At 39.5% G+C, this 20,737-nt stretch overlaps 1 protein-coding gene across 1 annotated transcript in view; it reads left to right on the top strand.

The window, feature by feature from the left end:
* Window positions 1-20,737, top strand: part of RAD51B (RAD51 paralog B) — a gene marked incomplete at both ends in the record, with an annotated part of 422,640 nt that overhangs the window by 173,221 nt on the left and 228,682 nt on the right. Inside the window, 1 exon segment of the mRNA XM_080618204.1 lies at window positions 4,661-4,872. Within this exon segment, the coding sequence (XP_080474330.1) occupies window positions 4,661-4,872 (212 nt within the window).

The following is a 20,737-nucleotide window of genomic DNA, read 5'->3' as shown; positions in this document are numbered from 1 at the left end:
TACAATCTTAGGTTGCTATGCTGAAGTAAAAATCTTTATAAGATTGGGAAATTGTGTGGTCAGTCAACTGTGTGGTATTTTAAGTACTAGGCTTTTTCCCAGAAATTATTTTCAGTTTTCAATCTGAGTGAATTTCTACAGTATTTGTAGTTCTGTCAAAATTGGAAGGCTGAGGACTGTAAATTTTCCCTTGTTAAATAGCTAGCTTAACCAGTTGCAAGTGAATAGACTGAAAGGTTAAAGGCAGTGGTTCATTGAACTCCGTAGGAGACTGTGTGAGGCAAGTTTCCAGTGTTACTGAGCTGTCTAGCTGACCTTTTTGTCTTTTCTTTCCCCTCCTCTTTTAGCAGTGGAGGCTGTTTTCCACTTATGCGCAGTCACTGGCTGAAGAAGCCCTATGCTCTTTGTTCATCAGAAAGTAGAAACAGAAGGCAATCACATAACCTCCCTACCTGTTGCAAATGTCGGTACACAGTTGCGTGTGGAGAGATGTAAAGTTTTTTGTGAGTTTTAGTGCTTGGCAGCAGCGAAAGTACCTCTGGCAATGAAAATATTTTATTCTCTTAGTTGGTGTTGGAAATGGAAGTTCCTCTTAAAATACTGGGTATTTTATAAAATGCAATGTACTTAAAATACTATGTATTTCAATATGATAACATTAAAATATCACTTAGCAATATTCTTACTGTTGAGTGTTCTGCTGGAAGGTAATAAATTCATGACTGGCATTGAATCTCTTAAGTGGAAACTATGCTTGGCTGGTAATGATGTCCAGTATCTGTTAGAAGGAACCACAACAGAGGCAACTTTTCCTTACCTACTTAGACTGAGGACTTGGCAGGTCTCCTATACTAAACAGGGTAAACCTGATCTGCATGTTAATGGCAGATCTCCAACGAAAAGTTGAGGAAGTGCTATTGCTAATTCAGTGCAAGGCACTCTTTCTAGTAAGCCTGCTTGGACTTGTGACCCCAGCCTGTTCCCAGGCACTGTTTAGTGGTGAGAGGTGGTTTCTTTCAGCTGTGGCACCAACAGACAAAGGGAGACACTCAACCTTCCTGCTAGTGATCTGTAAGATACGGCATCATTAAAATCAGAACTGGCATTATATTCTGTGCACACACATATGAAGCAATGTGTGAGACTCAGCTGATTCTGTCCATCCACAAATGTGATTACTCATCAGAAAGTCACACAGCTGTTTTACACCAGATCTCCTTCGTCTGCCTGTATGTTCTCTCCATATCCCACTCAGGCTTAACTGTTCCCTCAGAACACCTATTTTCAGCTCTCTGAATATGTTGAGCCATTTCAAAGGGTAGCAGAATGGAGTGTAAGCATGTCTTTCAGGGGAAGTGTTACTGCATTCTTTAGATGTGACACTGGAATCGTGTGGTATCAACATTCAGGGCTTCAAGTTGAATGTCTGTAGGCTTGGAGACTCCTGAAAACTTAGGGCCTTTTTTGAAAGGCACCATTCACTGCCGAAGTATTCATGACCAAAGTTTTAGTCTGGGAAAAATAAATGAAAACGTAGCACTTCCTAGTAAGGGCATGTCATTGAATTTTTGAAGATAGATGTATGTAGTCAGAGGACTTCCCTCAATCCAAGTGCCTTAACATTTTTCTTTGTAAGTGGATCTGGGTAAGGGCCAGGTTTCTTCCTCTTGTTAGTGACCTGTAGCTTGTCTAAGCAAGTGAGAGCTGAAGTACTCTGCACACCTGCAGAGTGAAGTTCGAACTGTATTAGGGTAGCGTTTTTGATAATGGTACCTATACCCGATGGAAGAATTCTGCAGTAAGCGAGCCTGCAGAAGTGTGACAGGAATTTTGAAGCCAAATTTAGTGCTTAGCTAATAGCCTCTTGGCTTATACTTACGGGAGAACTGAATCTCTGTGTTGGCTCTGCAGGCTTGCAGAAATTAAGAATAATTTTCAGTTAATTCCAAAGTAAGCATTCTGTACATGCATATGGCTTCATCTCAGAGGAAGTGTGCTTCAGAAAGATAGTATTTAAACGTTTATTTAAGCAAACGTTTAACTATCAGTGAAGTCATGGAATAAGAATACACTCAATTCCCATCCTCAGAGCAAGCCAGAGGGTAAGACTATTTTTTTAAACAATGTAACAGGATGTCAAGGGTATTGTCAGTGTTGAATAGTAATTGAAGGACGCATCAGAAATTGAAATCTAAGTTCTGAGGTGTCACTTGAGTTAAACAAATGGTGAAGGCTTTCAGTCCTACAGCTAACAGTGCTGTGGAGTTCCTGATTGTAAAGGGAGCCAAAAAATCTGACAGATTTTTTAAAAATGCACTTGCATTATTCTTGTTATTTTTTCTTTTGATTTTTTGAAGGCTTTGAAGTTAGTTTCCATTGAAAAGGAGAGCAATATGAAATATGGTGTGCTTAGGTCTCTTTTTTTCTTTAAAAAAAAGATCCTTGAGCGCAGTAGCTTTTCTTTAAAATGTGGTGGATGCATAAATAATAAAATACGTGATGGCATGGTACAAAGATTATCTTGGCACAGGTCTGGGATGACTGAATTGCTTACACAGCTTTTGACATTAGTGAATAAGATGATCGTTGCGAAAGTGTGCCAGTGAAAACTTCATACCTCACTAGAACATGTGTGTGTTTAAGTTTGTTAGCATTTTCTATTTCATCACATCTTCTAGTGTGAGATTGAGGTAAATCTTCAGTGTTGTACCATATTGTTGGTGTATCTTAAGCCAGATTGCCAGAGTAGCCTCTGTGGATAAGCAAGGCTGTGGGTTTTGTGACACAGTGAAAAAGAAGTGAAAACGGTGTTGAGAAGGAAAATTCTCACATCCCATTCCTTATCCCTCCTCACTGTTGGCTGCCTACTCCTTTCATTTGCTTTGAATCAGTTCTGATGTTCATCCTATAACAGGGATGAACCCACTCACTAAAATGGAAGATAAATGCCTTGGCAAGAAGAAAGGAAAAAGCAAAAAAAGTGACTTTTTTCCCACTTCTTTGTTAGTAAATCAAATCATCTTACCTTGGAATCTGACCAACAGGACAGCCATCAGTGCCTGCAAGGGGCTGTGTGTGCCATGCCCTTTCCTATCTGCTTTTGGGTGCTTATAGCTGCACGCAGCAGCTCTGGGGGAAACAGCAGAGTGTGTGATGTGTTTCTTGTGTGTTGTCAGTATCACAAGTTGTACTTTAAGAGCCTTAGCCTAGGTGTAAGACCAAATATGGCTGTTATCTACTACATCTGTGTTCACTGCAGTGGTCATAAATGCCTGGTCCCAAAAGATGAACCCTGTGGTTAAGCTGGGCAGGGTGGTGATAGTCAGCAGAAGATTGTCCAAAGCTTGCAGTCATTAATGGAAAAGCACGAGGGACATTGCTATGGAGCTCTGAAGATCTCAAACTCTTGTTGAATAGATGAAGGTTTACAGGCTTTTCAGTTTAGTCCTGCTGAGACAGTCCGTAAAACTCTTGGGCACCACTGTGCCTGTTTACAAGCACAAAGTTGGGTGGGATGATATGAACAGGGAGAAAAAGTTGTGGTCTTACTAAAGGTTGCAGACTCCACTACGTTGTTGGTAGCTCACATCATGTTACCTGAAGAAGATGCAATGCTCCACGGCACTGCCACTGTGGTTACAACTGTGATCTGATACAGCTTATATGGGATCTTGAAAAACAAAATGGAGAGTCTGTCATACTGTACTACTGAAAGTGTTAGAAAGCAGGAGGAATTCATGATCAGAGGGAGGGAGGAGCAGTGGAGTAAAGAGCAGAGAAATTCCTCTTCATTTTAGCAATGGCTAACTGTTAATTTATTCCAGTAGCATCGTGAATCTGCATCCACAGAGTCCTGTGTAGGATTCCTTTCTTCTTGCCTCCCATGTCAAATAGAGCTGAAGACAGGCCATTAATTTCAAAGAGAGTTTGTTTGGAGCGGAATCTGTTCTTAGTGCAAGCAGAAGGATAATTTTGGTTCTTCTAAGTAAAAAAAAAAAAATTACAATGTTTTTGTCAGTCTGCAAAGCGGTGACCAATTGTAATTGAAGCTGCTTAGAGAGCCAAAGCATTAGAAGATAATTGTGTTTATACCTGTGCTGTTCTTTCTGTGGTGTTCACAGTGTTTGCCTTAATGCTTTCTGTTACTAGAAATAAGTACATGTTCAAAGGTGCAAGAAACTGTTCATCTCTTGCAACTAAAACTGCTGCTTATGCTATGAGAGTGGGTGTCACAGTTTGTCGTTTATCAGAATACTGAGATCCTGAAAAACGCTGTAAAATCCTGTGTAGAGATAGCCCTGCGAAATTTAGAACTCTTGTGCTTCAGCTCAGTGGGGATGTATCCCTGCAGCACTTTTATCCATGGCACTGTGTTTCAGCCAAAGGAAGAAAGTGGATAAGTTGTGCAGAACTTACTAGGAAAGTAGATTTCCTATTTGCCTGTGAAGAAAATTATGCTTTTTGTAAGGAGTGTCGAATTGTTTGTTGAAGAATGGAGCTCTTCCAAACAGTAGTTTCATTTTAGGCAACTGTATGTATCAACATATTGTTGTTTAGTATTTTGCTTTTTTATATACCTTTTCCTGCAGTCCTTGCAATTATCTCTTTCCGTTTCTGCACATAGTTAAGGGCTTTCTGAGTGCTGATTGCTAAAGGTCAGATATCAGTTGCCTGGATGCTGTGCCTGGAGGATCCTAGTCCTTGCCTGGGCTGCTCTCTACCATCCACTAGCTATAAAACTCATTTCCCTTCCCCCTCTCCCTGTCTGTTTGCAGGTTATCTTGACGAATCAGATTACCACATCGTTGAGCAATGGCCTTGTGATCCAGGCAGACCTGGTGTCTCCAGCTGATGATTTGTCCCTGTCTGAAGGTAAGAGATCCCTTCTATCAGAACTGAAACTCTACACTGACACAAATCCACATTGTTACTTGCAGTGTTCTGGTGATGTCTGGGAACAAAATTATTTCTCAGTTTCTCTGAAAATCCATTTATAAATAAAAAGAAAGTAAGAGTATTAACTAAAAGATCTTACATTTGCAAAGGGCTGGGGATGAATTTTCAAGCCATGTCAGTTTTATAATGTTTTTCAGCATCATACTTTCATTCACATGCATTTAGAGCATTATTTTCTGTCTTCTGAAGCTGCTGCTAGAGTTATAACACAGGCTAGGCTACAAATTTGATGTTATCTAATGATTATGAGTGATTCCAGGGAGAAACAGGAGGTCGCAAATGAAGGACAACAAATAGTTCTGTCCCTTGCATTATGCTTGTCTGGTTTTAAATACAGTGCCTCAAACTGCAGCTCTCAATGTTGTGTGAATGTAACATGAGGGTTTGTGTGATGCCATATAGTACTTTACATCTTCATGTTTCCTTTTTCTGCACAGAATTAGAGGGAAGCACAAATTCTGGGCTTATAGAAAGGACTTAATGTGCTAACAAAAAATCGTAATTCTGAATGAAGGTTTGTAAAGTAATATAATAATTTGACTTTTCCCAACTTGGAAAGAATGGTCAGAGTACTCTCAGCCAGGGACAGATGCAGAGGAATTTGCTATTTGGAGTTCAGTTCATGCATAAACCCAAATGTCTGATGTAAAGCAATGCTCATCTTTCCTGCAAAGGCATGATAATCGCATGAAGACTTCCTACTTCCTATAATATGAATATTTCCCCTCTTTCTTGTTGCACTTTCACATGCTTCTGGTCAGCAGATCTTTGCTCTGGCTGATCACAGGCAGCCTTCTCAAGCTTGTCTGACTTAACACAGGAAGAGCTTGCTGGCAAAATAATCAACTAAGCAGTGGTTAAAAATCTTGACATTATTTCTGCAGTTCATTTCAATGAACATAAGAAAGGGGTTGATGATAGATTAAACAGAATGTCGAAAAGCAGCACATAACTTCAGTGTAATACCTTAACACTGATTGATGTATTTACTTCAGAATTTTGTCAAGAGGAGCTTGAGCAAAGCAGGCCCATTAAATCATTTTGGAATTGTGCTTGTGGCTTTTTTTGGCTCCATCCCTTGCCAAAGTATCTCAGAAGTTTATTGCTTGAAAATCACTCCCTACCTCTGACAGAAAGAATTGAAATTTGGTAACGAGATTTGGAAAAGGACGGCATAATTTTTCATCTTTATTATTTCCTTCTTGGCATGAAGATATGGCACATTGTCTCATTAAATGCTCTTGATCACAGTACTTGTGCTTTTCTTTGGTCTTTAAAATTGCTCTGTATGAGCCACCTCTGAAAAGAAAGGCATAGCTGACTCTGAAGTGGAAGTAATAACAAAATATGCTCTCAGTAATACTTTCTTTTTTCCCTTGTGGTTAAAATACTTGAAAAGTGGAAAAAGTACGGAATAGTTCTAATCTTTCTGCATTTTCCTGCAAGTAAGAAAGATTCTCAGTGCTGTGTATGAGCCGTAGTACAATAGTAATCTGAAATCGGGACTATGAAAGAAATAGCATTATGATTTTTGTAGGAGTTACTGCTTATTAGTGAAGCAATCGTGTTGTGTCTAAACTCTCTACCATCGTTATTTATCACCTTTTAAAGAATGAGTTAAAATGTGTTGGTGCTTTTTGTGTGTTCATGGTTTTTGTTTCTCTCATTCCTTGTTTTTAATTAAGGGTCTGAAGTGGTAAAATGTGCCAGCATGACACTTGTTGAAATTGAAAACCTTTGTGTAGCCTCAGAACAAGAACAGTACAGAGAGCAGCAGTGCAGGCTCCTTCGGTAATTCCAGTTTTATCAAGGGATGCAGGGGTGAGAAACTTCTTCCTTCTCTCCCTTTCCTCTTCTGTCGACTAACATTGGAACAGTATTTACATGCGGTGTTGTATAATAGGAGAGGATAGTGCATCTCCCCACTATATGGTTTTCTCCTGTCTTTCTTATCCATAATATGGCTGCTTTGGATCTCCAGTTTGCTTCAATTTTAACCCATGCTGTTTACCTGTGGGGAAAAAGTGGAATTTCAGTCCCATTTGATATTTGATTTCCATGTTGATTTTGCTATCACAAGATACAGGTGTGGCCAGGGCTTTTCTTTTTTAGCATCGAGGTGTTGACCAGTCCTGAGAAAATTCCCCCCTAATTTATTTCATTTTGGCTATTGAACAGCCTGAAAGCAGCAATACTTCAATCTTCTGACCATTTTGGGTACTTTAAGAATCCTAAATGAGTTAGTTTTCTAGGATTAGTATGATATTCATAATAGCGCTATTTTACAACCATTGAATTTGCAGGAAAGAGTAGTTAGGTGGGTAGCCCTAGTGCACAAAGTTGCAGAGGCAGGAATAGAGGCCAGATTCATGACTGGGTGGTTCTTACCTCATTCTTCCTTTTCACTCATCACCAGCTAAAGCTGAATTTGAACCAATGACCTAGATGTGAAAGGACCCATAACACATTATTAGTCCTGTAAGCAACTCAGACCCTTGGTTTGTGTATTTCTAATATGTTGTTTTAATTCTATCTGAAATCAGAGTCCTGACACTGTAAATGGTTTGCTAAAAGGGTAATCTTTCTTAGACAGAGGCAGAAATGCAAATTTCAAACTGAATGTGCTGTTAGAAAGAAGTGGAATATTACAGTTGCTTTTGATTTTGCTTCTGATTGTGCTTTAGAAGGGAATTGCTTGGGTTATGTGTTAGATTAGGCAAGAAACCAAGGAAGCTGTTCGTCTGATGTGTGACAGAAAGTTAATTTGATGAACAAGCTGAAAGGACATTGTCAAGCTGTTTCAGGCTCAAAGCTTTTGTTCTGTTGAATTTTAATCCAGTGCATGAAAAGTTCTGTCCTAAAATTATGTTAGATTTTTATGAGAACGTTAAAAGCTGTATAAAAGCAGTACTGGCTGTAAAATCCTACCACTTATGTAGCAGTGTAAGAATTCTTGAATCGTTTGTTGGTATTTCTTATAGGAAATGTGTGTGTCCAGCTAAACTCCCAGATCTGTGTGTGCACACTTCTGCTGCAAGGCGGGAGGGTGGGGGGAAGAGAGAAAAAACATCAGTTTGCTAAAAATTAAAGTGATGAATACAATACAAAAGTTTCTGTACCTGTGGGCAGAGTCCTTGCATTTATTTGGCCTTTAAATACTTGCCAGATTATCATCTGAAGTATACTAGACTAATAATATTTTTCTACAGCTCTGAAATTCTCGGACACATTAGGCTGTCAGTTCTTCCCTAGGAACCAAACTGAGTTTTTACTTGTAGCTACACTTTGTATATAGCTATCTCACAAACCCTGTCATCAGAAGGGATAGACTGGAAGATGATGTGAATACTGCTATTTCACTTTATTCTTGCTTTGTGGAATAGCCTCTGTTGAGCTCTTCAGTCAAAGACAAATTCGAGATGCCTGAAAGTTACTTTAGATTGTAGAAATGGTCGGATAAGCCCAGGACTATCACTAAACTTGAAAATGTGGCCTGAAGAATTAGTGCTTCATTATTTAAACGTGTAAAAAGTAGCCATTACCCCAATTAATGCAGCTTAAATCTATTTTTATTAATTAAAAAAAATTCTTAATTTCATAAAGTGAACAGTAGAAATGGAGTGCAAATGGAGTAGAAATGGCCACAGCAAACTATTTTGTATGAATCATAGAATCATAGAATAGTTAGGGTTGGAAAGGACCTTAAGATCATCTAGTTCCAACCCTCCTGAATGTCAATGGATGTTTTTAAACAAATTGTCTGTGGCTGTGACTGTACTATTTTTGTTATTTTTGCAAAGGTCACATGACTGGATTTTACCTGATATGAAGAGTTGTTAGAAATTAATTCTAAGCCTGTGCGTTTGAACGCTGCTGGACAGTGAAATTTGTGTATTTCACTTGTGTGCTGTGAAGAGCTGGAACAGTGTGACCTACTTGCGGTCCCTTCTAGCCCACCAGTGCTTGTCCTATTCATAGATGTGCCAGCTGCAAGCTCTAACTTCCTGTCGCAAGCATCAAAGTCAGATTCCATCTTTTCTTGGAAGAAACTCAGGGGCATGTTGGTATGAACAAGAAGAGCATCTTCCTCCCAGCATGCACAGCATGACCAGCAGAAAAAAAGACTGCTGTCTCAGGCTTCTTCAGTCTCAGCTGGTGCTTTCAGTTATTTGTTTGGAAAAGTCAGAATTATTTAGTGTTTAAAATTGTCTGTAAACTTGCACTGCCTGTGGGGAGGGCAGTGTTCAATCTTCTGCATTCGTGTTCATCAAGCTGTTTGTCAGAGCCTAGTATATTTCTAGTGCATAGTGTGAGCAACGAGTTTAGTCTGACCTTTTCATCTTTGTTGCTGTGATCTTGAATTCTTTTAAGCTGTTGAGCAGAAGCAGAGACTGGAAAAACTAAGCTACTATAATATCTCCCACCCACAGGATTTTCCTACTCTAGTTTAGGAGCAGAAGATTCAAAGCTGGAATCTTTGACTTCTCTTCTTTGCTTTGCTCTGCTCTTATCTCCTGTCAGATTGTGGTTAAATAATTTTATTCCTCAAGCCTCAGTTTAACGGGTTTTTTAACATGGGAATATATTTTTATTTTAATATCCCCATGTTAAATTATTTTCTTTCTTAATATTTCAAGATATTCCTATGGGGAAAATAATGAATTGACCTGCTGTTCACTCCAGAGTCAGACCAGTTCTGTAGTTTATTACTTCTCTCCCTTTAAATTCCTTTTTCCAGTCCTGGTACTGAATGGAGAGAAAACACTAAAGGAATTACCAAGAGAACTGAGGGGCCCCCAGAGATCAGAGGCTGTTGGTTGGTTTTGGTTTTGTTTATTTATTGACTTTTGTGTACACTTATGCTTAAGGTTGTGTCTGCAGGTGACTTAAAAATAGAGTAGTCTGTGAACTCACACATACCTGTTTTGCAGGAACTGTGAACTTATGAATGAAGCAGCTGTTAAACAAGTTTCTAAAACACTTCCTCCTTGTAGTTTTAAAGCTAATACAGAATAATGCATGTCCTAGTGAAGTGCTCCAGCATGATATGGATTTAAACAGATTAGAAAGTATCATAACACTTTGGCATGTTTTAGACCTTTAGTATTTTATCTGAATGCTCTGTAAACCTATTGCAGGCTAGTTTACACAATTTGCTTGAAAGAGAAGATTGTCTTGGATCATTGAAACAGTGGTGTTAGTTAATTATAATAGGGTTTTTAACAGGACAATTCATAAATTCGTATCCTATCTTTTTAATATGAATCCACTCTGACTTTGAGGCCCAGTATTTGGGAATCGTTACCAACACCACCACCACACCACACCCCACCCCCACCCCCTTTTTTTTTGTTACCATTATGGAATAATCTGTATGGAGATTATTAGGCCTGTTCATGAAACTCAAGAACCATGTGGCATGGTTTAAGAAAGATCACTTGACTGTGACCCCTTATGTAGACCCTGTGAAGGTTAGTGAATTCTAGATGTGCCAAAAGGCAAGGAGTACAAATAACACTGGTGGTATTGCCAGAGTATTTGAAAGGTGAATTCCAACAAGTCCATGCCTGTGCATACTAAAGAATGAATTTCACAACTGAGACTGGTGTGCAGGTGTGAACCCTGAAAACTAGAAAACATCCCTGAAAAGTTAATGGAGTTCCCTTCTTGTTTTAATGACTTACCAAGATAATGAACTGCTAAATACATCTTTTGCCCTCTACAGTCCTATGTATACATATGTATCATACATGATGATATGGGGAAGTGTCAGTGAGATTTGCCTCTGTTTTTACTTTGATGTGAATTGCTACCTCTCACCTGGCAGTTTGGTTGCCACTCAGACCCAAGGCCAACTTTTTTCAGTCTGTTCTGTCTTTGAGTTACTTCTTCAGCTTCAGACCCTTCATGAAAAAGATAGTTAGGTCCACATACACTGAAAGGTGAGAAAGGAGTTAGTCTTCCTTAACCTAGAAGTCAGGATAGTATGTAGCACATCTTCTTCAGGATAGAATCATATAATAGTTCAGGTTGGCAGGAACCTTCAAAGGTCATCTAGTGCAATCCACCTGCAATGAGCAGGAACATCTTCAACTAGACCAGATTGCCCAGAACCACGTCCAACCTGACCTTGAATGTCTCCAGGGATGGTGCATCCACCACCTCTCTGGGCAACCTGTGCCAGTGTTTTACCCCACTCGTAAAAACTGTTTTCCTCATGCCCAGCCTGAATCTCCCCTCTTTTAGTTAAAAACCATTACTCCTCCTCCTATTGCAACTGGCCCTGCTAAAAAGTCTGTCCCCATCTTTCTTGTGGGCCCCGTTTAGGAACTGGAAGGCTGCAGCAATGTTTCTCCAGGCTGAACAACCCCAACTTTCTCAGCCTTTCCTTGCAGGAAATGTGCTTCAGCTCTCTGACTATTTTTGTGGCCCTCCTGGACCATCTCCAACAGGTCCATATCTTTCCTGTACTGAGGACTCCAGAGCTGGGCGCAGTACTCCAGGTGGGGTCTCACCAGAGGGAGATAAAACCATGATAAAACTCATCAGTACATGTTGGAGGGGAAAAGGAGGCTCTTCAGAACACGTTTTTTTTCTTGTGCTTATACTGTATTCATGTTTCTGATAGCTTTGTCCTCCTACGAGTAGTGAAGGCTGCACCCCAGTGCTTCAGTGGAAGATAAAAAAGCCCTTCTGGCTGTTGAGAAAGCCTGAGGGAAGTACATCATCATTGCAGGGCCTGGAACAAACGATATTAACCATTAGGGGAAATGATACTGTGATTGTTTCTGCATGATGCAGGGTTGTGGTGGTGTATGGAGCAGTTAGATTTTGTGATAACAGTGGTCATGTCAGCCTGTACTAATTTTGATGCTATATTTCATAAAGTGGGAAGTAGTGACATAATAACCTCCAGCCAAATTTTAACAGCTTTTCAATCAAATGGTAAATCTCTCAGTGAAAGTGTTACAGAGACTGTACATGTGTATGGAAGTTTCAGGCTGAATGACATATGCATAATAACTTGATCTAAACTATGAAAGGGTTGAAAACTGTCAGCAGAAGCATTCAAAGGCCTCTATGTATCAGTTTAAGAGAATCTCCATTCCTCATTTCCTAATTGCCATGATGACAGGATACAAAGTTTTACTGCTTTGTTGTGGTTTCTTTCTGAAGATGTGATATGACTTACAATCATTAATCAACAATTTGTAATCCAAAAACCCTTCAGGTACATTTGCTGGGAATCACTCATGTATATAATCAGAGGCATGATAACAGAAGTGCTTACAGTCATAGCTGAGTGGTGAGGAGTTACCACCTCTTAGCTGGTAAGTAACTTCCTTCAGCTGAGAAAAAGTGCAACAGAGTATGTGTTGCACTTTCCAGTGCAAAGTAAAATGGGCTTGCATGAATCCTGCTACCCACACTGATTTATTCCTGTTTTTCTTTAACTGCATAAGCTGAGAGTATACACGGGGCAATCACTGAGTTTCAGTAAATGGCATATTGGCTGTAAAGCATTGTAGCAGTATTGCAACTGGTCATCTCCTTATGCCCAAAAATGTTTAAAAATAAGATTAACTCATATTTCAGTGTGGGTAGAGACTATGTTCTCTTATATATTGGAATTTAGACTTTTGTTTACCATAAAAGTACTATTAAGAGACCTTGTTAAATAATAGATTAAAGAATTATAGTAATTTTTTCTCCTTTGCCCTTGCTTCTCATCCTGTGGACAATAAAAAAGCTCAGCCTGCATTTTTACTGTGGTCCTGCTAATCCGTGGTTTAAATCGAAAGATGGGACATAGTTTGGCTCTGAAATCCTTCTGCAGCCCCACATTGTACCTAAGAGTTAGTGGAACTGCTCCAAACTAACTTATCTTTCAAATTACAAATGTAAAAAATTAATTCAGGAGTAGTAAAGAGCTAAACCCCTGTTGTCCCCATGCACAATGACCAATTAAATTCTGTCTTAACTTACTGTGGGTTATTCTTAAATCTGTACAAACAGATTGAGGAAATAAGGCTGAGGAAAAAATATTACTAGAATCTTTGTCATTCAGTAGCATTCAGTCCCATTTCTTCTGGAGTTTATAGTACCAGTGGTGGATCTCTCTTGATCCGGGGAGGGATCAGAAGGATTTCTATACATGGGAAAATGTCAGTGTGGAATTGTATTTGGCTTGTGGCATTACACAAAGCATATGGGTCACCTGCAGAACTTGAACTGTTTAGGAATGACCCTAGGTGCAGGTATTATGACAAAAGAGAAAGCAAGGCCAAGAGGACGGAGGATGATTTTAGAGTCTGATGCTTATGTTCTAGTTGCAGTTCCAGCTGGGTTTCCTCTGGGTTTACTGCAGGATGTTTGAAAAAGCAACTGCTTGTTAATCTCAGGCAGCCTCTATGACTGATGATTCCCCTTTGATTGTAAAAAGAGCACATTGGTGTTTCTGCTCAGTTTGTGTGTATTTCCTGCTTTATTATTTTTATAATGATTTATTATCTTAAACGATGGCAGCTTTATAACCTATTAGCCTTCTTTGGAGGTTGAAGCTTGCTGCTCTGGCATGTGAATGAACTTCTTCCTGGTGATGGTCTGCTCCTAAAACATTACATTCAAACCCAAACGTAACATGATAATAAAAAGACAGTATATGGTTGCTGTGTTATCGCTTAATTTAATGAAAATAGGCAGCTTGAGTATGAGCAGATTTTGCATGCTCCAGATGGGCAAAATTCATCTAATCTAGATTCTGCTTTGTCTTCTCGTAAGATCAGTTATACTGAAAAATGAAAGAGCATTCAGAGGAGAGTAACCCAAGTGGTCAAAGTGCAGTACAGAAAAGTGGATGAAGAAATGGTAGAAAGAGCAAATGCCTGGAGCTTAAAACTAAAGGGAAGCTTTGTTTATATTGATTTCTACTCTACTAAAATGTCCTGCTGTTGTTCCAGTATCCCATGCAATCTGCAGTCTACAGAAGATTGCTGCCTGAGCTGGTGCTCGACTAGGTACATCTCTCTTCTGGGGAAGGGTATAAAAGACTGGCCCGAATATGAATAGCTCCACAGTTAACAATGGAAAATTTGTCAGGACAAAGCAAACCCCGAAGCAGATGCTACTACTGGGTAAGCAACACTGATTCTTTGGGAGTAATTTGCACCAGTCTGATACCTGGCAGGGGAGCTGTTTGAGGCTGGCACATGGATCTCTAAGGGAGTATTTTGGGCACATTTTAGCTGAATATCAAGAAGTTGTTTCTGAGCATGAAATCTGTTAAATCAGCTGTTCCCAAATGGTTTCTGTTTGTGCTGCTGTTTCTGGTGGTGAGCTCACCCCAGCCGAGCCTACGACCCTAAATACTAACATAAACAATCACATCTCTGTCAGGCCTGTGACCCCATTCTGTGCGGCTGTGACCCAGCTGGAGGTTACAACCCCTGCTTTGGGAATCGGTGGGATAGACTGTCAGATAGCTCTGCTGGGGAAGCGCTGATATGCCCCATCCAGGCTAGGATCATCACAACAAATGCCTTCAGATCTCACAGTAATTTGTAGGCCCCTGCCACCAGTTTGAGAGTGCAGCCTTTTAGAGCTGACATGTCACTTTGGTACATCAGGAACATCTCGGAGATCAAAAGGTCATAGTCCTCCCACGCTGACTCAGCCTTTCTTCATGGACTCTTCATCTTAATTCCCTGTCAGTTGGCTTGCACCAAGCTCCAGCTCCCTCAAGGTGCAGCTGGTTTGGCCACTGCTGGATATGTACCAGCTGCAACTTCTCCCTCTCTGCCTCCATCTTGCTGCTTCTCTCAGGCCACCCTTTCCAAAACAGTTCTGCCTGAATTCTGCTTGCCTTAATGCAGGGATTGATAACTGTGTGTCTCCGCCGAAATAATTAAAAGTTAGATTCAAAGTAACTAAAAGCTGTATAGGACAGTGCTAGTGAAGTGGGATAAGTCTTTCCCTGTATTTTATAAAATTAATTCTGTTACTCATATACTCATAGATAAGAGCACAATCTTACAGATGTGGGAGGCTGATGGAGATAAAGAAAAGGTGACCTCATGTGATTGCTGCTGTGGTCTGCAAAGCCTAGGGTCTTTGATAGGCATGCAGACAGCCTTTAAATATAAAATGCCATTACATTTGTCCTAATTTGAGGTCAGATTTTTAAGCTTTGCTCTGCTGCAATCTTAAATAGAGTTTATAAACAATAACAAAAATAGATTTCAAATTTGGTTTTTTGAAAGCATTAATTGTCATAATGTAAAATACTAACATTTTAATAGCTAACTGACTTACTAGTCCAAGGCTAGACTTCATAATTTACAGTCATGGAATTCGGATTGTGGCATCACTACATGAATCTGACAAGGGGAAGAGCCTGCAACAGATGATCTTTTTTTTCTTCTTCTTTATCTATAGATCCTGAAAATTGCCAGTGGTGATAGAAAGGAGAGAGAGGGAGATTGTGCATAAAAATATGACAATTGCTTATCATTTGGATAAAAACCTGTATTGTATAAAATTAGCCTGAATTCAGTCTGTGCAAGTCTTTTTTCAGGGCTGTATGTGGAGTGCTTTATTTAGAGATGTTGCTGAGCTGGTTTTCTGTCAGGCAGGTGCACAGAAAACATTCACCTGGGGATGGAACAGCAAAGTGAAGTTGTGGAGCGTGCAAGCCATGCAATGAAATAAGGTTAGAAAATCTTATGGTTTAGGTTGCTTGCTGTACGTGCCACTCCTAAATGAAAAAATTGTTTGAACTTTTGATTCTGTAACTTGATCATCCCTTAAACACTAATTACATGTCAGAAAATGGAGCATAAAGTCTCCTCCATCTGTCCAGGTTGGATATGGTGCACAAAGGAGCATATCCGATTCATAGTACCTCTTAGGTAATCAGATTAATATCTCCTGAACTGAATTTACCTTTTTGATACTGAGTCTTTCATATGCCATGTCTCACGTATCACGCTCTGTTGAAGCTCTGTGGCTTTTCAGTAATTTCCTTGAAATCTATATGTGGTATGTATGCACTCTTTTGAGCTGTTCTTGGGACGTGCATCAATTAAATATGTTTCTGGCACTTTTTTAATGGCATAGTTTCCCTGGAGTCAAAAACCACACCAAAACTTGTGAGATCATTTGTTTAATTTAAAAGCAAAAGGGTATGGAACTACAATTTCAAGCTTCAACAGCTATGCCGCTCTAGCTTTGAAGGAAGGGAAACAAATCTTAGTGTCTTACACACAAAATAAATACATTCTTGAGTTCTTAAAATATCTGATTTCATCCAATTTTTTCATTTCCCTTGCTTATCTTTTCATATTAATTCCTTTTTTTTGATGGTAGATTTTCAACTTCTTATCAAATTTCATTGTTTGTTGGTTTTGCTTAGCAAAGCAGTGGGCTGGATTTTGTCATCTGGGTCTAAGGGAGAACTGTAAATGATGCAGGATGGTTCTTAACTAAAATTACTGATAACCAATCTGAATCCAAAATTGTATTTTAATTGGTTGGAGCTTTTGGCTCTAGGGCATTCTGGAAATATATACTATGTAGGAGTTGACTGCTGTTTTTTCAAATATATTGAGAGTAGAGCTACGTAAGTTCCCATATTTTACCAGATCTCTCCAGTAAGATTCATTCTGTGTCTCAAGTATCTCTTGGCCTGCATCTGCAGTGGTGTTTTCATTTAGATTTTGAAGCAAGTCTGCAGTGATCTTTAGTTGCTGCATGTTTGTTCTTTATGTGGAGGGGTTTTAATGTGCACCAACTAGAGACCTTTTGTAGGAACTGGCTGTGGTAACTTGTGGTTACTGAGCTCAGGTAATGCTTGATCACAAGAAACGACAGCACGCATTTCAGCAGGATATCCTAGTTGGCAGGATTTGATAAACTCATTTGTGCTGAAGCCTGAGTTGCCATGTTTTTCAGTTATTGTTGTTTATGCTACGAAATAGGACATTCTGCCTGCCCTTGGCCTATAGTCACATCTCAGCTGCAGTGAGATATGCGCTGAGTACCAAATTCCTGGGTCCAGTCATCTGCTGCTGAATGATCTTTCATAAGTCCCATGCAACTCACTTCCTCCTTGCTGTTCCTCCTGTTTTTAACTTTAAACTGATGATGTTCTATTTTGACAGTTGAAACAGTGGCTGTCATGTTTGAGAGTTAGTGAATGCTGTTAAATTGGTACCCACTAGAAACTGGTACCCACTGAAAGACAAGTGGTTAAGAAGATAGATCTGCAATTTTTTTTAAGTTTTAAAAGTCTGTAAACCTTTTCCTGTTAGTGTTCAGTAGGAATGAAGTTTAGGATAAACTTCAGTGCCTTCAAGCTAATATTGAGCCTGTCAGTGGACAAATCTTAATCTCAAGAGGAAAAGTTCATAGTGAATTCAGGTTAAATGCCAAAAACCTCATGATCCTTGGAGCTTCCAGTTTGTTCTGATGATTGTTCAACCGTAATAACACAAACTAGCGAAGACTGGTCACATTATTATTCTCCAGGTTAGCATGAGGTAACTCTGAACCACATGGGATCAATGTGTCAAGTGCTTCACATCCCTAGAGTTCATTGTCTTGGTTTATGGTCAACAGCTGCCCCGTTCTCCATTTCCTGAGGGTGCATCTGCTGCTTAGTCACCCCTGTGATGGTCATGTGAGCTAGCGTGAAATGAGCTGTTGGGATCCAGAGGGTTCCAGCAGCAGATGAGTCACAGAGGCAGAGAGGTCAGCCCAGGGTAATTTTTCTAGTATTTACCGTGCACGGCATAGATGTTTCCTGAGGTGAACCTGCCTTCTGTTAAAATGAAATGTCTTTTTGTCTGGGTTGGAAGATCCTATGGGTTGAGAGGAGGCTGTATCACCTTCAGACCATTCTGACTGTGTAGAAGACTTGGAAAACTTACTTTAATGAGCTGTCGGTTTCCCTTAGGTAGGGATACCTTGCTTTTGTCACTCGCTATAAGAAAGTATCTGTGTCTAGCTGGCTGAATAGTAATCATGAGCAAGTCAAATGGCACATAATGGGGCAGCTCAGCCTGTGCAATTTAGGGCAGTTTTGAATTCAGCCCAGGATTTGGTTGTTGTTCTTTTACATCTGTATTTAAAGTGGTAGAAATTCACCTGCAGTTTGATGTACTGAAATTTTGAATTGTATGTGTTTCAAATAAATAAATGACTATAACTTGCTGTGTCTCTAAAGCTATGGATTTTCAGTGCACTTCAACATGATAATGTTTTTCTTATTTTGATTGTGCTGAAAAATTTTTGTGACAACCGTGGTTTTAACAAAAAACGCATTTTATCAGACGTGATGTGTTCTGTGGAGATGTGTTTGTGCTGATAAATAAAAATCCTCAAGACAAGAGAGATGATGAGGCTGAGGTTAATCAAAACTAGCTACATGCTACACAAAATATCAAGGTTATTGTCTGTGTGTTTCTTTTTTTTCTCTCTCTCAGCGTTCTTGTACCTCCCACCCAAAAAATGTTTTGCAAGGTTTTCCTTTTGCTAAACCAGAGAAGAATAAAACAAAAATAAAACTGTTTACCTGTTGGCCCTGCTTCTTAGCTACATATGAAATTATGTGGTGTTTGTCTTGCATTTTGCACAGGTACCTGTGGTAGTGGCATGCCATATTCTAAATCACTGCCATAAACAATTGCCTGCCAGTGATTGCCTTGCACGTAGTGGTGAGCAATCCCTGCGCTCAATGGTGCCATTGAAAATGTTTGAGAGCTTGCTGCCCAGTTTCAGCAGCTTAATTGCTAATGATGTGTTTTTGCTTCAGAATTTAATAGCTGTTTCTGGTTACGATAAAGTTGGTTTAAACCTGCAAGCTTTTTAAAACTGAATTTGTCGCTTCCTCTTTGCAGTGTGGTTTCCTCCTTTGGTAGCTTCAAAACATTGTGGTCTGGGGTGTTGGGTGAGATGACATGTCCTATTTACACTCGATTGGAAAAGACTGCGTCATGGGCACTTGCAACTCTGTGGGGTTTTCTTAGTTCAGATGCTCAGATGTGGCTTCCTGTCATCACCTGATTACTTTGAATGCGAAAATGGTTTTGCTAACTTCAGTATTGTTGTCTTAAACTTAAGAAGATGACAGGCATAGATTTCAATGTTATCTCTGTGTGCTTTCTGTTGTGGAGTGAGCACAGTGATGATCAAAATATTACATGGCATGCTCCATCATAGTTAACCGCAGAAGAAAGCCTACACTGCTTCTACCGCTCTTCCAGTTTTCTCTCCATTTCCAGAACCACAGTTCCATACATGCAATCATGCTGTTGTTGACACATAGGCCCTTCAATTATTAAATCAGGGCCTAGCTATTCCAACCCGTGTCAGTTAAAAAAGACTGGAGGGCCCAAAAGGAAAAATCTTTTTTACCCCTCAGACTTGTAGAATCATGCAGTGCCCTGACTGGTGCCGGACAGTATAAACTCTTCAGGCCAGGGATTATGCCTTTACTCTCTAAGATTTTATAGCCCTGAGCATCCGGTTACTATTAGGGAATAGAATAAAGGATGATAATTTTCTTTGGCCATTTTTATCTTCATCTCACTTGACCAGGTAGTGGCAACAGAGGAGTTTTTATTACAATAGCCTTCCTCTGCCCTGTCTCCAAGTGACACTAGAGATGTCCTGTTCTCACAAGTTCTGGAGTCAGAATGGTTGTAGCAGAGCAAATAGACAAGGAAACAAAACATAAAATATTTATCCAAATCTCTTAATCCAACAGTCACTAAAAATGTCCATGCCATGCTTTCCTGCTATTTCCCAAATTCTTGCAAAGGAAAGCATTAAAGCAGCCATATGGTAGATGTGTTTAGTTAGAGGGCTCTCAGTCAGCTTCTAATCTGACAGAACTACAGTGTCATTCACTGTTTATCCTCAAAATTTTAGCAGAAATGTGTCAAACACTGCTCAGCAGGCTCAGCTGCACCCTACCTGTTGGAAAGCAGCTGGTGATTTAGTTACTCAGGTTCTGGAGTCCATGTTGAGATGGCTTAAAGACTATTAAGTTTTTCTGGTTTGTTTTGGGTTTTGGTCATTTTTTTGTTTCAGAAAATCAAGCTTTTAGGAATCAAGCCTTTGCCATTAGGCTCCTGGATAAACACAAGTACTAAAAAACATTTTCCTGCATTTTTTTGTCTTCTTTTAAAAAGAACTCTACTTTCTTCCCTTATCCTTCCTTTTTCTTTCTATGACAGTCATTAGTATCACTTGCAGGTTCTTTTCTGCTTGTCTGTTTCTTTCTTTTCATCCACACTCTGACTACAGGTTGCACAGAGCAGTTGTGCTGTCTATATTATTGGCAGTTTTCAAAACCTGGGTGGACAAATACCTGAGTAACCTGCTCAGTAACGTTATAGCTGTCCCAGCTTTGGGTAGGAGGTGTGACTAGAGACCTCCTGAGGTTTCTTCCGACTTGAAGTATCCTGTGAGCCTATGATGATACTTTTTTGGTCTGTTTTGTACTTTTTCTTTCTTACTGTCATTTTCTGAGTATTCTCTTCTTTGTTATGCCACGTTTGTTATTCCTATTTATTGAACTATATGCATGGTTACACATTTTGATGAATGTCTAATATGTATTTGATACATTAACTAGGGGCTCTTTCGAAAGACAGGGATACTGTCCTAGTAGCTAATTCCTTAACTATAAATCTACTTATTTTGTTGCTGTTAAATGTGCTGATGGTTTGAAGATTATCCTTTCTGTCAGCTCAGGTTTGTAAATAATTAATAAGTTTTG

The sequence above is a fragment of the Psittacula echo genome (genome assembly GCF_963264785.1).
Source record: "Psittacula echo genome assembly, chromosome: 5".
NCBI classification, from domain to species: Eukaryota; Metazoa; Chordata; class Aves; order Psittaciformes; family Psittacidae; genus Psittacula; species Psittacula echo.
Note: the sequence above shows the minus strand (reverse complement) of the source record. Positions and strands in the feature narration are given on the sequence as shown.